Source organism: Juglans regia, chromosome 15, assembly GCF_001411555.2.
Source record: "Juglans regia cultivar Chandler chromosome 15, Walnut 2.0, whole genome shotgun sequence".
Taxonomy (NCBI): Eukaryota; Viridiplantae; Streptophyta; class Magnoliopsida; order Fagales; family Juglandaceae; genus Juglans; species Juglans regia.
This window is the reverse complement of record NC_049915.1, coordinates 5,115,950-5,130,392: the sequence shown is the minus strand read 5'-3', so window position 1 is coordinate 5,130,392 and position 14,443 is coordinate 5,115,950. Positions and strand designations below refer to the sequence as shown.

General features: G+C 34.0%; 1 protein-coding gene across 1 annotated transcript; it reads right to left on the bottom strand.

Moving 5' to 3' along the window:
- Window positions 1-11,523: 11,523 nt before the first annotated feature.
- On the bottom strand, window positions 11,524-14,065 carry LOC108990415 (subtilisin-like protease SBT3). The gene has a single exon (XM_018964381.2). The coding sequence runs from the start codon at window positions 14,013-14,015 to the stop codon at window positions 11,673-11,675; it is 2,343 nt and encodes a 780-aa protein (XP_018819926.1). The 5' UTR covers window positions 14,016-14,065; the 3' UTR covers window positions 11,524-11,672.
- Window positions 14,066-14,443: the final 378 nt, after the last annotated feature.

Here is a 14,443-nt window from a genome sequence, read left to right as displayed (position 1 = left end):
ATCTGGGTTTTTGTGGTGGTGATTGCCCGGGTTTGAGGTATCCGGGTTAGTGAGCAATACATTGGAAAGTCGATTGAGGGTTTCCTCCATTCTCTGTAAACCCTCTTGCACAGCGCCCAATCCATACTCCAAGTGCTCAATACGCTCCTTGTTGGTTCCCATGCTTAACCTGGCTCTGAGGCCAATGATAGGTCCCTTGATAACGTAAAATATAATACTCAAGAATTGTCCTCTTCGGGTGAGGATGAACCACCTTTACTGGAATAATTTTTCTGCTGCCTTCATTGATAACTTTCGGCTGCTTAAATAGCAGACCATGCTTACATACTGAAACAGAACACTAAAATAGATCTTGCGGAAACAGAGGAACAACCTAAGCCACTACCAGTAGCTGACGCCTAACAAAAGGGAAATGACTCACGTATTTAACTGAATAAAAATGCAGCAGCAATGAATCATAAAACAGAAGATAAAACAGAAGATAACATAGAGCCGAAATATCTCTAACGGCTATGACCCAGTCCATGCACGTATGCACGTCGTTTCTGCGCATTACGTCCCGCGACGAACGCTACGTCCCGCGCATTACGTCCCGCGCACTACGTCCCGCGACGAACGCTACGTCCCGCGCATTACGTCCCGCGCACTACACGCACTACGTCCGCTTGCGTTGATTTTGTTCGTCTAACCTCCCAAATATTTGGGATTTGGTTTGAGTCCTCTGGCTGAACGCCGTGGTGTATCAAATAATAATAATAAATAATATTCTAATAATATTTTATTATCTCAACTTAACTAAACTCAACTCACTTCAACATTCAAACGTATCTAAAGACTTTTCCAACCTAGAGGAACTAGGGAGGGGAAAATAACAAAAAACCGATGGAGGAGCTCACCTCTTTTAGATTGGAATTATGCCATTCATATACAATATATCGATACTTTGCATTAGCTGCCACTGGACATGAATCATTAGATGTTGTCGAATTAATCATATATATATATCCAGTTGAATAACATTACAAAAAAAAAAAAAAATTATTTGAGACAGATTATTTACAACGAAAATGATCATTTATGATAAGAAGAGACTCATTTTAATAGAAAATAATTACTTTTATAAAAAATAGTCGATAACAAATAAATAATTTTGAATACACAGATCAGATAAGGGAACAAAATTGGCAGAAAGATGATCAAAAGTGGTTGCAGTTTTATCTGATCCCGTCCAAAAGGACAAAACGAAAAGGTCTTTTGTTCTGATCTTGCTGCTTTCTTTCTGCATGCTTTTCTTCCTGAATTTCCTCGTTATTGGGCATGGGTAGGAGATATGCATTGGGACTAATCCATGAAGAAGCTAACTGAGGCCCCATAAATTTTCAGATTTTCTGCTGGAAGTTTCCGTACGTATAAATATTGCCTGCCTGCTATTTAATCTTTTAAAAAAATAAAAAAATCTTCATATATATCAAAAGAGAAGGAATTATATATTATATATATGAGGTTAAAATCAATTACGATTTTTCTTTTTAATTTTTTGACCCTCCTGAAGATTTAAATGAAGCAAGCTTTATGATCAGTGAGGCAAAGATCAGATCATATTCATAATATATAAATAATTGTATTTTGAAAAATTCTATTTGGAAGTCAGTCATGTGTAAAGTGCACCCTTTCTTTAGTTGATATAGCAAAATTTAAAATTAAAATCGCTTATAAATCAAATATTGGCAAATCAATAAAATATTGGAGGGTGTGCTTACATTTTTGAATATCATTAGATTTCTATATAAATCATCCGATCGATGAGACGGTTATATAAATCACGCTTATTTTTTAATTATCTTAATGGTTAATATAAAGTATTGATCCGGATCGAGTGTATATGTAATAAAACTTGGACTTGCCTTCATACTGATCTAAAAGACCAAAAAGCAAAAATAGCAATAGTAGTACTCTTGTTGTCACTAGGGCATAGTGCTAAGGGACCACAGATGGAACATGGTGCGCGCTTCCGTCCAAAACCCTTGAGTGAACTTCATGATCAGCCGTCTAGAAGTGTTCACTATAAGAAAATCTCTTATATAAAATGGATATTAAAAGCACATTGTAAAACTTTAGAAAATTTGTTTTTCAAATATGATATATATATATATATATATACATATATTGATATTGTAAGGGGTTTTCCCCCATTTGTCTGAGTGGGCTTGAGAGGGACATGAACTAAGGAGACAAGAAGCAAAGGCCTAGCTTAGAACAAATAGACTCTTCGGCCTAATCCACGGGTAGACTCCTCTGGATGCCACATGCATGAGGGAATGTGCTGTAGGAGGATGAGACTCACCGACCTGGAGAACCCTTGAATAGTGTCCAGCCCTTGAATGCTTGTCCGCATAATGGGCGGGAAGTACAGGGGACCCTCGATCTTCTGACATGAAAATCATCGATGGACCATCAAGAATACCAGTGGGGTGAGGCAAATCGGGGAACTACGCCACATTAATAGCACTACTACCCGAGCTACATGCTACATTAATGATGCCGTCGAAGAGTCACGCCGCATTAAATGACTATGACAGAAAGAACAGTGCGAATGACACAGACTCCATAGGGGCAGACACAATCTGTCCCCCTAGACTCCCGATATAAATAACAACTCCCAAGTACAAGAAACCTTCTTTGATTTCTAGACTCTCTTATTTACAAATTTCCAGAAGACTTTACTGATTTCAGTATTGGAACTTTTCGGCCCTAAGACCACTCTCTCCCAGTTGCCTTCTTCTTTATTTTCACATGCCCAATTCTAAAAACCTGAGTTGCTGGAATGTGATACCCTATATGGTAATGATAGGATAGGTGATGTATGAGATCCCATATTGCTTCAAAATGAGAAGTTTGTGCTCTTTATAAGGTTCTACTGAGGCTCCAATTGTATCATTGACTAATCCTTTTGGATTATATGTCATATGGTTTGAGCCTTCTATTGGGGTGTTACAAATGGTATCAGAGCTCATCCCAACCAGAAATGCGGGACTTAAGACGTGCCTATATGATAAGGATATGGTAGGTGGTGTATGAGATCCCACATTTCTTGGGAATGATAAGTTTTTGCTCTTTATAATGTTCCAATAGGGCTCCAATTATTTCATTGACTAGTCTTTTTGGAGTATATGTCATGTGGTTTGAGCCTTTCATTGGGGCGTTATATGAAACCTGGCCCAAAGGTGTATGAAACACGATGTTAACATACTCCAAGAACTTGCATTGCAGTTATGGCATTACAGTTATGGCATTGCTCTTTTCTGGCATTGCAGTTATGGCATTACACCAACCTTCTCCACAATAACTTGCTTATGCTTCTCCTCAATCTTGAAAACTATGAAGCGATAGGTCCTTTTTTGCCTTAAAATAAAACCTTATAGGTTGTTAATAGAATTAACATATGGAAGACCTTATAGGTTGTTAAAATAAAACCACAAAACTAGCAATACAAATATAGTAAAAAATCTTAGCCTAACACGGTCCACCATTTTTTTCAATAACAATAAAAAAGAAGTAAAAGAAAAATCAACTAAGCTATGCTAGAAGAAATTGTAATCCGCTTGGCTAGAATTCTAGATAATGGAAAATTCCAACAATTTGTCCAAGTAGCCCAATGTGGTTGAGGTAGAAAACTGGTAACAGCAGTAGAATTAAATTTAAATATTAATGATGATGATAATACTTCCAAACCATTACTAAAGGACTCTAAAATCGTACGAAAAATCATATCAACTCTTAACATGCACTACAAATCATTTGTCCAAGTATAACATCCATAAAAGACTTCATATAGAAGAATATAAGAACAAAATGCATTCAAAACTCAGCATGATCTATTTGGTTAAGGAGAGTAGATCATATCATTTCCAATCATCAAAATAAAAATGAAGGATAATGATAGGGTTACTGCCCTCTTACTACCCATTTATTACTCTTTTTGTATTTGATTTTTTTAATTTTTAATTTTACTTAATGGTTAAGGAAGTGACTATTAGTAAAATTATATATTTTGTTAATTTTTTTTAATCATTAAGGATGTTAAAAAAATACTTAAAAAAAATGATAAAAAAAAAATTCAAATACACTAGCTATAAGTAGTAAATGGGTAGTCACCCTATCACCATCCACAAGGAATATCATGATTCAAAGAGTAAAAACATTCAAAAAAAATTCAGATTCGCAAGCTGAAGAAGCACAAGTAAACTGATTAATAACTATATCTGCGCACACAAATTTGATGATGGAAATAATGTGGATGCAAGTCTCCGGCTATCATCCAGTTGAGTCAAAATCCACCATCTATATATATTGAGTGAAATGAAGCTGATAATGTTATACTTAATACAAATAAATATCACCGAATAATTTAAAACAAGTTGATTGATAGTAATATCTAATGCAAGAAGAATCCCTGAATTTACATGTCCCTAAATTATATTGGTTCACCACTCAGCTTATCACGCATGCAAGCTGCATGACGACGGGGGTGCAACATCTAAGTGTTTTTTTCTAAACCCATGAATGAATTTATTCCATGCATATCATATATACATGCATATTTGAGATTTTGAATTTCATTAAGCATATTCTAAAAGGAGGTTAATTAATTAATTAATTAATTATTAGGACAAGTAGGAGGGTTCAATTTGCCAGAAGTTGAAGGCTTGATCATGTTCTTGCAATATTAAGATATTACAATTGTTCCCACAAAAAACCCCACAAAACAGAATAAAAGAAACCCCACAAAATCCCATAAAATAGAACACAAAACCCCACAAATACATAATGAACACAAATCACAAATCAACCAAAAGCCCAACAAAAATTGGAAAAAATTTGCAACAACCAAAAACCCCACAAAACACACTACCACACAAAGCACAATTAAACAAAAAACACAAGCTTACATATCCATTAAATACAAAAATATACATTATGCTAGAAATGGAGAGACAAAACGAGAAGAGAAAAATAAAAATGCTTCCTTTCATTTCTTACCCTTGTCTGTGGAAAAATTGTTGGGCAGAAGAACAGAAATGGGCGGTGGCCTGCTGCGACGAATTATTCAAGAGTAATGCTATATACAATTGTGGAGTAAGCAAGTGCTGTGTAATCATTTTGAAAAATAGTAGAGCCCATTATTAAAAAATTAGTTTTTTCATGTGACCCTTGTATTTACTTATTTTGTTTTAAAGAGATTGCACGGCACTTGCGTGCTTTATGACTGCAAATATCATTTCTCATTATTCACTATAGTTATCTATATGCAAGTCCCAATAGCCATTTCTCTAAAAATTCAATTGATGGGATCTATCATTTAATTTTATCTGGTCTGAGTAATGATCATCTACACCTACAACTATTTTACAACTTATTTTATATTCAACTAATACAATTATTACACTTAATTGAAAATAAGTTTAATGTTCTAAAACTACTCTTCATTTTATTTAGATTTGTAAAATAATTGTACAAGAGATGTAAATTGATCATTTTCTTAACCTTTAAAACAAGAAATACCAAAGTACTGGATGTTAACGAGGGAAAAAAGAATTAAAATTGATATTTATTCCTACAAATTATTGAATTTGTGTGAATGGGATTATTATTAATTTCATCTCTAAAATATAGGTTATTCACAAATGAAATAAGGTAGATCAATGTGATTGCATGCAGCAATCGTTACAAGATTGGAAGATTAATGGAAGTTATAATCTCATTAATTTTTTTCTTTAATTTGTTATCATGAAAAAATATTATTAAAATGTTGAGAAGTATATAAATATGTAAAATAAGGAAGATAGAGATCATGTTCTTTGAATATATAATGGCTTGTTGTGAGAATTATCCAAAAACTTTGTTCATTCCATCTTCTCAATATTTAGAAACAATATTCTAGCTACAACACATCAGACTTATCCTAGCATGCATGTGAGGGGCATGAGACGAGCTGTGTATTGTACATTATTTGGGAGAGCCCTTGAAAGCCACTCTTTTTTTTTTTTTTTTTTTTTGGGAATGAGGACGGAACCTCTAAAGCTTTATTGAAATCCTCACTTTTGGTGGAGGGAAATGGTAGTTACAGCCTAAAACCAACTTAATATAATCAAATCAATACAATAACTACCCATCAAGACTCAAATAAAAAATCCTATACACAAACCAAACTATGTATGAAGCTGAGGAAGTCCAAGTTTTTCAGTTTTTAAAAATCCTCTTAGCAACTTCGAAATATCACCATAAACCACCCAATGAGCCGTCAAACCTTCTACACCTATTTTTGGTAGGTAATCTGCCAAAGAATTTCCTTCTCGATAAATATGTTGAATCGTCACATTCATCCCTCTCAACAAATCCTGAATATCTTCCAAAAAATCTTCCAAATACCAAATCAAGCATCTCTTATCCATCAACCATTTTATAACCACCATAGAATCCATCTCAATATCAAGATTAAGGAAACCAAAAATTTTGCAAACCTCAATCCAGAAACAATCCTAATAATTCTGCTTTGTTATTCATCCCATCACCAAAAAAATTAGAGAAAGCAGCCAAGAACTTAGCACGATGATCGCGGAAGACGCCTCTACTCCCATCACACCTGGCCGGTTACCAACACAACTTTCATCTGTGTTTAACTTGATTCGGCCAGCAATAAGAGGATGCCATCGAACTAAAACAGGCAGCTTCAAATGCAACAACTTGAAAGGAACTTCTAACATTTTCAGATCATTTGCTCTTGGCACGTGAACTCCTCCTTATCTTTCAATTTCAGTGCCGACCAACCGACATGTTGTTTAATTCTCACTCAGATCACCTGAGCTGATTCACAAAGATCTTCCATTCTAACTTTGCACCTTCTGTTCCATAAACATCATAGAACAATACATGGTATGATACCAAGAAGTGAGCCAACTTTTGTAGAATTCTTAGCTTTATGGAACCAGGAGTCCACTCTATGTAGTCTTTTTTCCTTCGAAAGGATCTGGCCATTCTAAACTACTAATTTATACATAGATTGGTCCCCATGCAAATGAGACCTATATATAATATGTTTTGCATTCGGGGGGATAAATCAATGAAATCATGTATAAATCAAATATATTTTTTCTAGATGAAGAATGCTACGTTTATAGAGAAAATTCACAAAATATAATTTACAAAAGACGTGGTTAGCTTGTGATATGTGTTAAGAATACAATATAAATAATTAAATCTATTTCTTCCAATCAGTTTAACTTTTGGAACAAGTAAGTAGTGTTGATTTCACATGATATCAGAGTTGAGATCTTAAGTTCGAACACTAAGACTATACTCTACCATATTTAATTAAATATTTTATGTGTTGAGCTCACTCATTGAAAGGGAGTCTTGCCCACATGTGAGAGAGTGTATTAAAAATATAATACAAATAATTAAATATACTTCTTCCCATCAGTTCAAAGTTTTGGTACAAGTGATGATTTCATAATATGTTACATCTTTTTTTTATAGTGAAAGAACTTTGCACCATAACAAGTTACATAAATAAATTTGTGAGCTCTATTTTTGTGAGATCTTTTCTAGAACTAAACATTGTCTATGATAATTAATACTCACGTATGTAGAATGTTAATTACTCACTTATATATATATAAATATATATATATATATATATAATTATGATGCGGTTTTATATGCATTGGAACAGAGAAATATCTATTTGAACTAGACTTTTTGTGACGAAATATAGCGTCTCAAAAAAAGAAAATCGTTCGAACGTAAATAAAAATGTTCGAACAGAGTTTTAATAACCATTCGAATGGTTACATAACTGTTTGAATAATAGTCGTGGCGGAAAAATATATACATTTGTGTTAGAGAAAGTTTGAAACCATTCGAATGAGATATTTAATCATTCGAATTAAATTTTTGATTGTAAGATATAAATAAATCTGGCAGGGATGTTGATATAGTGTTTGAACGCTCCAAAACAAGTTCAAACAATATTTTTATTCATGTTCGAATGTTGACATAACTATTTGAATAATAGTTGTGACGAAACGTATACACAATTGTGCCCGGGTAAAGTTAGATCTCGTTAGAACGCTATATTTAATTATTCGAACCAACTTTTTGGTGGAAAATTATAAATAAATTTGGCGGGGATGGTTGCAATGTAGTTTGAACGGTACTTTTATGTTCAAACGGATCTATAAACCAATGCTCATAATATTAGTTTGAATGGTACCGTTTAATTATAGAAATTTATTGAAAGACATTTAAATATTTTAAAAATAAATGTTATATGAGTTTATTAGTTATTATCTTTAAAAGATAAAAAATCTACCTATACTGATTTATTATTATTTATGGTAAATTAAAATATTTTATATTCCTAAGAATTTTATATAATTAATATAAAAATTTATTAATGAGTTTTCTTATGGTAAATAAGAGTTTGCAATTAAAAAAACATTACCTTCGAGGGAGTGTCATTTTTTATATTATCATGAATGGTAATTAAAATAAGGAAAATGATTTTTAACATAACAAGTTAGCTATATATAACAAATAAAAACGATACAATAATTAAATCGACAACGTTCGATACAACACAAAAAGTCAAATAAAAAATAAAACTATTGTGTAAGATTTTCCAAGTCCTCCTGGATGACAGTAATGCGTCCCTTAATCTCTTGCAATCGAACCATGATGGTGTAGTGATCTTCTCCACGATCCTCTCCATGTTTTGGATCAAAAGTATGCGATGCTCTTCGAGCAAGGATTGTATCTATGTGATAGTAGCCTCTGCAGCCTGTCTATCAACACTGGTATTAGTAGAAGCTGGATCACGCTTCGTGTCACTATCTTGTGCTACTGGAACATTAATTCGAGTCTTCCACAAGTGGCCATTGCTCTTGCTAAATGTGATCTTGTTAAGAGGTCTGATATGTAGTTGCATCCGCTTTGTTATTAGCACATTAACCCCCAATTAGACTAAGAGGTTAGAGATCATCAATACATATGGTATACTATCTCCACTCGAATACAATGACTTTAATGGGTAGTGAACAATCGTTTACATCATGACATGCCACCATCTCATACACATACTGTCTTGTTTATTAGTTCTGTTGGTGGAATGTGTAACGGGGATATATATATATGGGTTTTCCCATTTCTTATTTTCCGTTCTCCTACATCTCAAAATAAAAGATAGATTATTTTATATATTTGTTATCCTAAATTATATCTTTACTTTTTGTGTAATTTAGAACCTCAATTTAAGTTATCAAAATTTTATGATATGTGATAATTAGTTATAATATTAGTTATCTTGTTAATAATAAAACTTCTCATTTTTTTTTATTATATTAAGCTATCACTATGTCAATATCAATAGAGTAAGCCACCGTGAACATTGGATTAGGAAGCGTAATCATGTAATGTTATAATCAATATACAATCGATAGAGTGGAATATTATAATCATTGGGAAACAATCTAAAAAGTGTACGTTAATGAAACTTGTATCACACTTTGAAGAAGTTGTTAGTATATCTAGGAGTATTTCGATGATGTTTGTGTAATATCTTTGAATATTGAGAAATATTGTAACCACATAGAGATTATACAAAAATAAACCCATAAATTGATATGGTTTCAAATGATACATTAATTTACTTTACAATAAAAATAATTTTACAATTTAATGTATCATATTAAGTAATATTGTCAGTTTGTGATACTTTTGTAAAATCTTTTTGTGACATTTCTCTAAAAACATTACCATATATTTTTCTACGTATAGAAGTGACTAATTAATGTTATAATCAAAACTCTCTATATATAAATATTGCATATGATTAAGGAGTATATCTAGCCAGCTAGTTTCTTATAATAATTAAGCGCCGAAACTTGACACCCCATACATTAATCTCTTCAGCAACCTAGGGCGCTATCAGCCAACAAGAATAAGAAAAAAAGACACTGATACCTAGGGCAATGCTAGGGATCCCCGCCGGGGATTCCGTTCAAGCATCCCGTTATAATTTTTTTTTTAATTTAGTTTTTTTTATAGTGATTAAGAAAATTTTGTTTAATAATATTGTAAATTTTATTATTTTTTAAAAATATTTAAAAGTGTTAACAAAATGATGTGAAAAAAACAAAAAAAATATTTTTAAATATTTTTTTCACATCATTTTAACACTGTTAAATATTTTTTTAAAAAAATAAAATTTACAATACTATTAAAAATTTTTTCTTAATCACTACAAAAAATAAAAAAAATAAAAAAAATAAAACGAAAAAATAAAAAAAATTGTAATGGAAAAAATGAACGGGATCACCAGCGGCATCCCTATCATTTTCCCCTTTTTAATGGAGGAAGCCGATACTTTTAAATTCTAGAAATTATTTATATGGACAATAATAAATAATGCTCTATGACCTATTTTATATGTTTTTCTCCTTTTCATTTGAAACTCTTAAAAATATTCGAATTTGAGTGGATATTTTTCCTGAGTTGAATGGAATATTGTTTTAAAAAACGACGAATTAACATATATATATATTTGCAAACTATATATCTAGTCCCTTCCAAAAGTGTTTATAATTAGCAATATTAAGTCTAGCATAAGCTTCCAATATACGTAAAAAATTCCATGGGTCACAACTAATTCAGACCAAGTAAATTATATCAAATTACCTAAATCAATATCATGATATCTATCTATGATAGCAAGCTGTCGTGATTACACTAATCACCAAACAATTATTAATTATGCATGTGACCTATCTCGTTTGTTTACATAACTCCTCTCAATTCATCTCATCTAATCATTATAACTTTTTTAAATTCTTATATAAAATAAAATAAATAATTCAAAATTTTAATTTTAAAATAAAAATAATATTTAAAAAAAATATTCTAATAATATTTTATTTAATTTTTAACTTTAATCTTAATTTATTTCATCTCATCTTATTTTAATATATATCTTATTTACGAAAATAAAGGAGGCTTTTCAAATATAACAGTTTTTGCCAAATATATGATAGCCATGATCATGATTTATGGTTGGACATAAATATCCACCCTGACCATGATCGTGATGATCAGCAAATACAACAAAAAAATATCTGTACGTACTGTTCTCCCAGTACTGAATTTTCCCATCTTCTTACAGATCGAAGACACGGATCATACTTCATTTGGCCCCAATAATAATAATAATAATAATATGCATAAGAATCAAAACCCTATCCATTAATAAATAAGCTGGTGTTAACTGTTGCAGAATATGAAAAAATTTTATACATTATACTACTATCTTATTTTTATTCTATTATATATGATGTGATATATTTATTATCATTAAATGATAATTTATTATATTATTTTTTATTATATAATAGTAATAAATATGTCACATCTTATATAATGAAATAAAAATAAGATGATGGTGTACTATAAAACATTACTCGCAGAATATATATGATCTGTACCAACCAGCCGGTTTTCTTTTTTCTTCGGCAGAGGATCACCCATGATCGGTTAGCTCAACTTAAAAACATTAACTTTTATTTAGCCCAAGTGAACGATCAAATGCTAATTAATTAGCAGACAACAGTTAGTTCTGCTAGCTACGCTACAAATTCCGAGCTAACCCTTGTGGCTACTATGGGGCTTTTCACGATGTATTTACCTGCAGTATGAACCCAACTGAGATAACCAAAAGCTATCTTCTTTTTTAGCAATCGTGGACCTTCTATTGCCAGCTTGAAACTTTGTTTCTCGTTCTTCTCTTTGAACACCAATTTGTCTGGTTTTACACTGACTTGAATCCCTTTAATGGGTGTTATGCTTGCAACATAGATTGACTGTCCCTCTCCAACGTTGGTCACTGTTCTATGGAATTCTTGTACGGTTGTTGCATCAGAGTTCGAATCATTCGCATTGAAGAAAGCAATAAAAGAAGGGTAGTTAAGATCCAAGGAAGAGGTTGTACTGGAACATTTGTACGAAGCCGACTTGGTAATGATTTTGATTTGCTTCATGGAGTAATTTAGAGCACAGAGAAGATTTACGTAATCTTCCAATTTGACGTCGTAAATTAGCCCCGGGTTTATTGCCTTATTGGGATTGATATGCCCGGCACCCATGGCTAAAGGAGTAGCCACTGTATTGTTATTACCGCCATTGTCTTTGATGGGGCCGAGTGTGTTGTCCAAAGTGTCCGATGTGGTCATCAGGGCTGACCTGATGGCTGCGGGGCTCCATTCAGGGTGTGCTCCTTTCAAAAGTGCAGCCACTCCTGCTGCATGTGGGCATGCCATTGATGTTCCGGACAACAGAACAAAGTTACTAAATAGTTCGTGGTCGTCCACCAGGGCCGCTAAGACATTTTGGGGCCATGCAGCTAAGATTAAATCACCAGGTGCCATTAAGTCGGGTTTCAAGACAAATGGGCAGCTCGGAGATGGTCCTCGAGAACTATAGCCAGTAAGACTTGGTGCTGGTTTTGTGCCGAGGATAGTCTTTTGAAACTCCAACTTTGCTTTTGCCTTGGAGTTGATCTTGATGTAGTCTTTGACAGTTTCTCCATTCTTTGGATTCAAGAAAACTGCTGGAAAGGTGCTCTCGATGAATAACTCCACGTCAGTGTCATTAGTTATAAAGACACCGGCCGCAACTTTTGCTCCTCCAACATTCTCAACTTGCGAAGACAAGGACCCATTCTTGTCTTCGCACACAACAATCTTGTCACGAACTTTCTTCAATTTCTTCAAGTTAGCACAGTCATTCATAAAAACAATTGGGCGAAGGCTGAAAGATGAATTTCCCGGAAAGAGAGACGACCCCTCTATTGAAACTCCATTGCCAAGAGTAATGACTCCCCGAAAGTCACGGTCTATGTTACCAGCAGCAACAGTTAAAACCCATGGCGTGCCATTGTGTAGGGTCCCAATGAAAGGTCCCTCATTTCCTGCTGATGTGGAAACGAAAACGCCCTTCTCCAAGGCTGCAAATGTAGCTATGGCGATAGGGTCCTCGTACAAAGGAACCCCATCCAAACCAAACGATAATGATATGACATCCACACCGTCCATAATTGCTTGATCAATAGCAGCAATAATGTCGGATGTGACGGTGCCGTTTTCCCAGAGAGCCTTGTACATGGCCACCCTTGCCCGGGGAGCCATGCCTCTAGCGGTTCCTGGGGCATAGCCAAAAAAGGATGCACCTTCAACATAGTTTCCAGCAGCTGTGCTCGACGTGTGTGTCCCATGTCCTTCTGAATCTCGCGTGGAATTCACAATTGTTTTGGTCACATTCGGATATTCGGCAATCAGACCTTTGTTAAAGAACCGAGCTCCAATGAGCTTCTTATTACACAAAGAAGAGTTGAACTCAGAGTCACCTGCACATTCTCCTTTCCACCTCGATGGAATTTCTGATATGCCATTGTCATTAAAGCTTGGGCTCTCTGGCCAAACCCCTGAATCCACCAACCCAATTATGACATCCTGGCCATAGTTTGACACTGGCCATGCACCTGAGTTGGAGTTAAGGCCAAGAAATTGGGAAGAATGAGTTGTGTCTGCTCTAACAGGCAAGTCCCGGATTGAAGAAACAAAACCTGGAGATCTTTTCAAGGCCTCAAGCTCAGATAGAGAAAGGCTTGCAGAGAAACCATTCATAACATGGGTATAGCTATAGATAAGCTTAGAAGAGGAGGCTGTAGTACTTGTGACATCATTGGTGCTAAGATCAGAATTTTCCAATACAGAGGCAACAGTGGACAAGTACCAGTTATGGTGGGCGGAAAAGGCTTTAGGCATGAAAGATAAGTCCATGTGAATGATATAGTTGTTAGATTCTCCCAAGGTGGTGGCTAGGTGGTGGGAGATACAGAAAATGATAAGGCACAAGTACAAGCTGTGAATATGGGAATTAGCCATTGAAATATGGCAATGAATGGGCATGGTGTTGCAAGTATCACAACTGCAAACCAGTACTTATACCCACACACACACACACACACACTTACGTTTTATTTTTAAAACGTTTTATCGAAATATCCTTCTGTCGGAGAAAAGAACGCAAAACTAATGATATTTACTAAGCCTATTATTATTTTCAAACTTGCTAGCTAGCTAGCTAGTATGAATGTATATATTTTAGTAGGGGACCTTGGATCTCCTCTATCTTTCCAACTTTCTAAGCCCATTCTTTTGTGGTGGGCGCTTGACTTATTACATGAATTTCGTGCTAGCTGTTTGGCAAATTTAATCAAGACCGCTGAGTTAGGGATGCCCATTGCCCAGTACCTTATCTTACGCTCATGATTTCGATGCCCTGATTGGTGGAGGGACATTGCAGCAATAACAATGACCTCACCATTGAATGGACA

Bases quoted from the DNA above. Each gene is read 5' to 3' on its own strand.
- LOC108990415 (XM_018964381.2), bottom strand. From the start codon at position 14,015: ATGCCCATTCATTGCCATATTTCAATGGCTAATTCCCATATTCACAGC.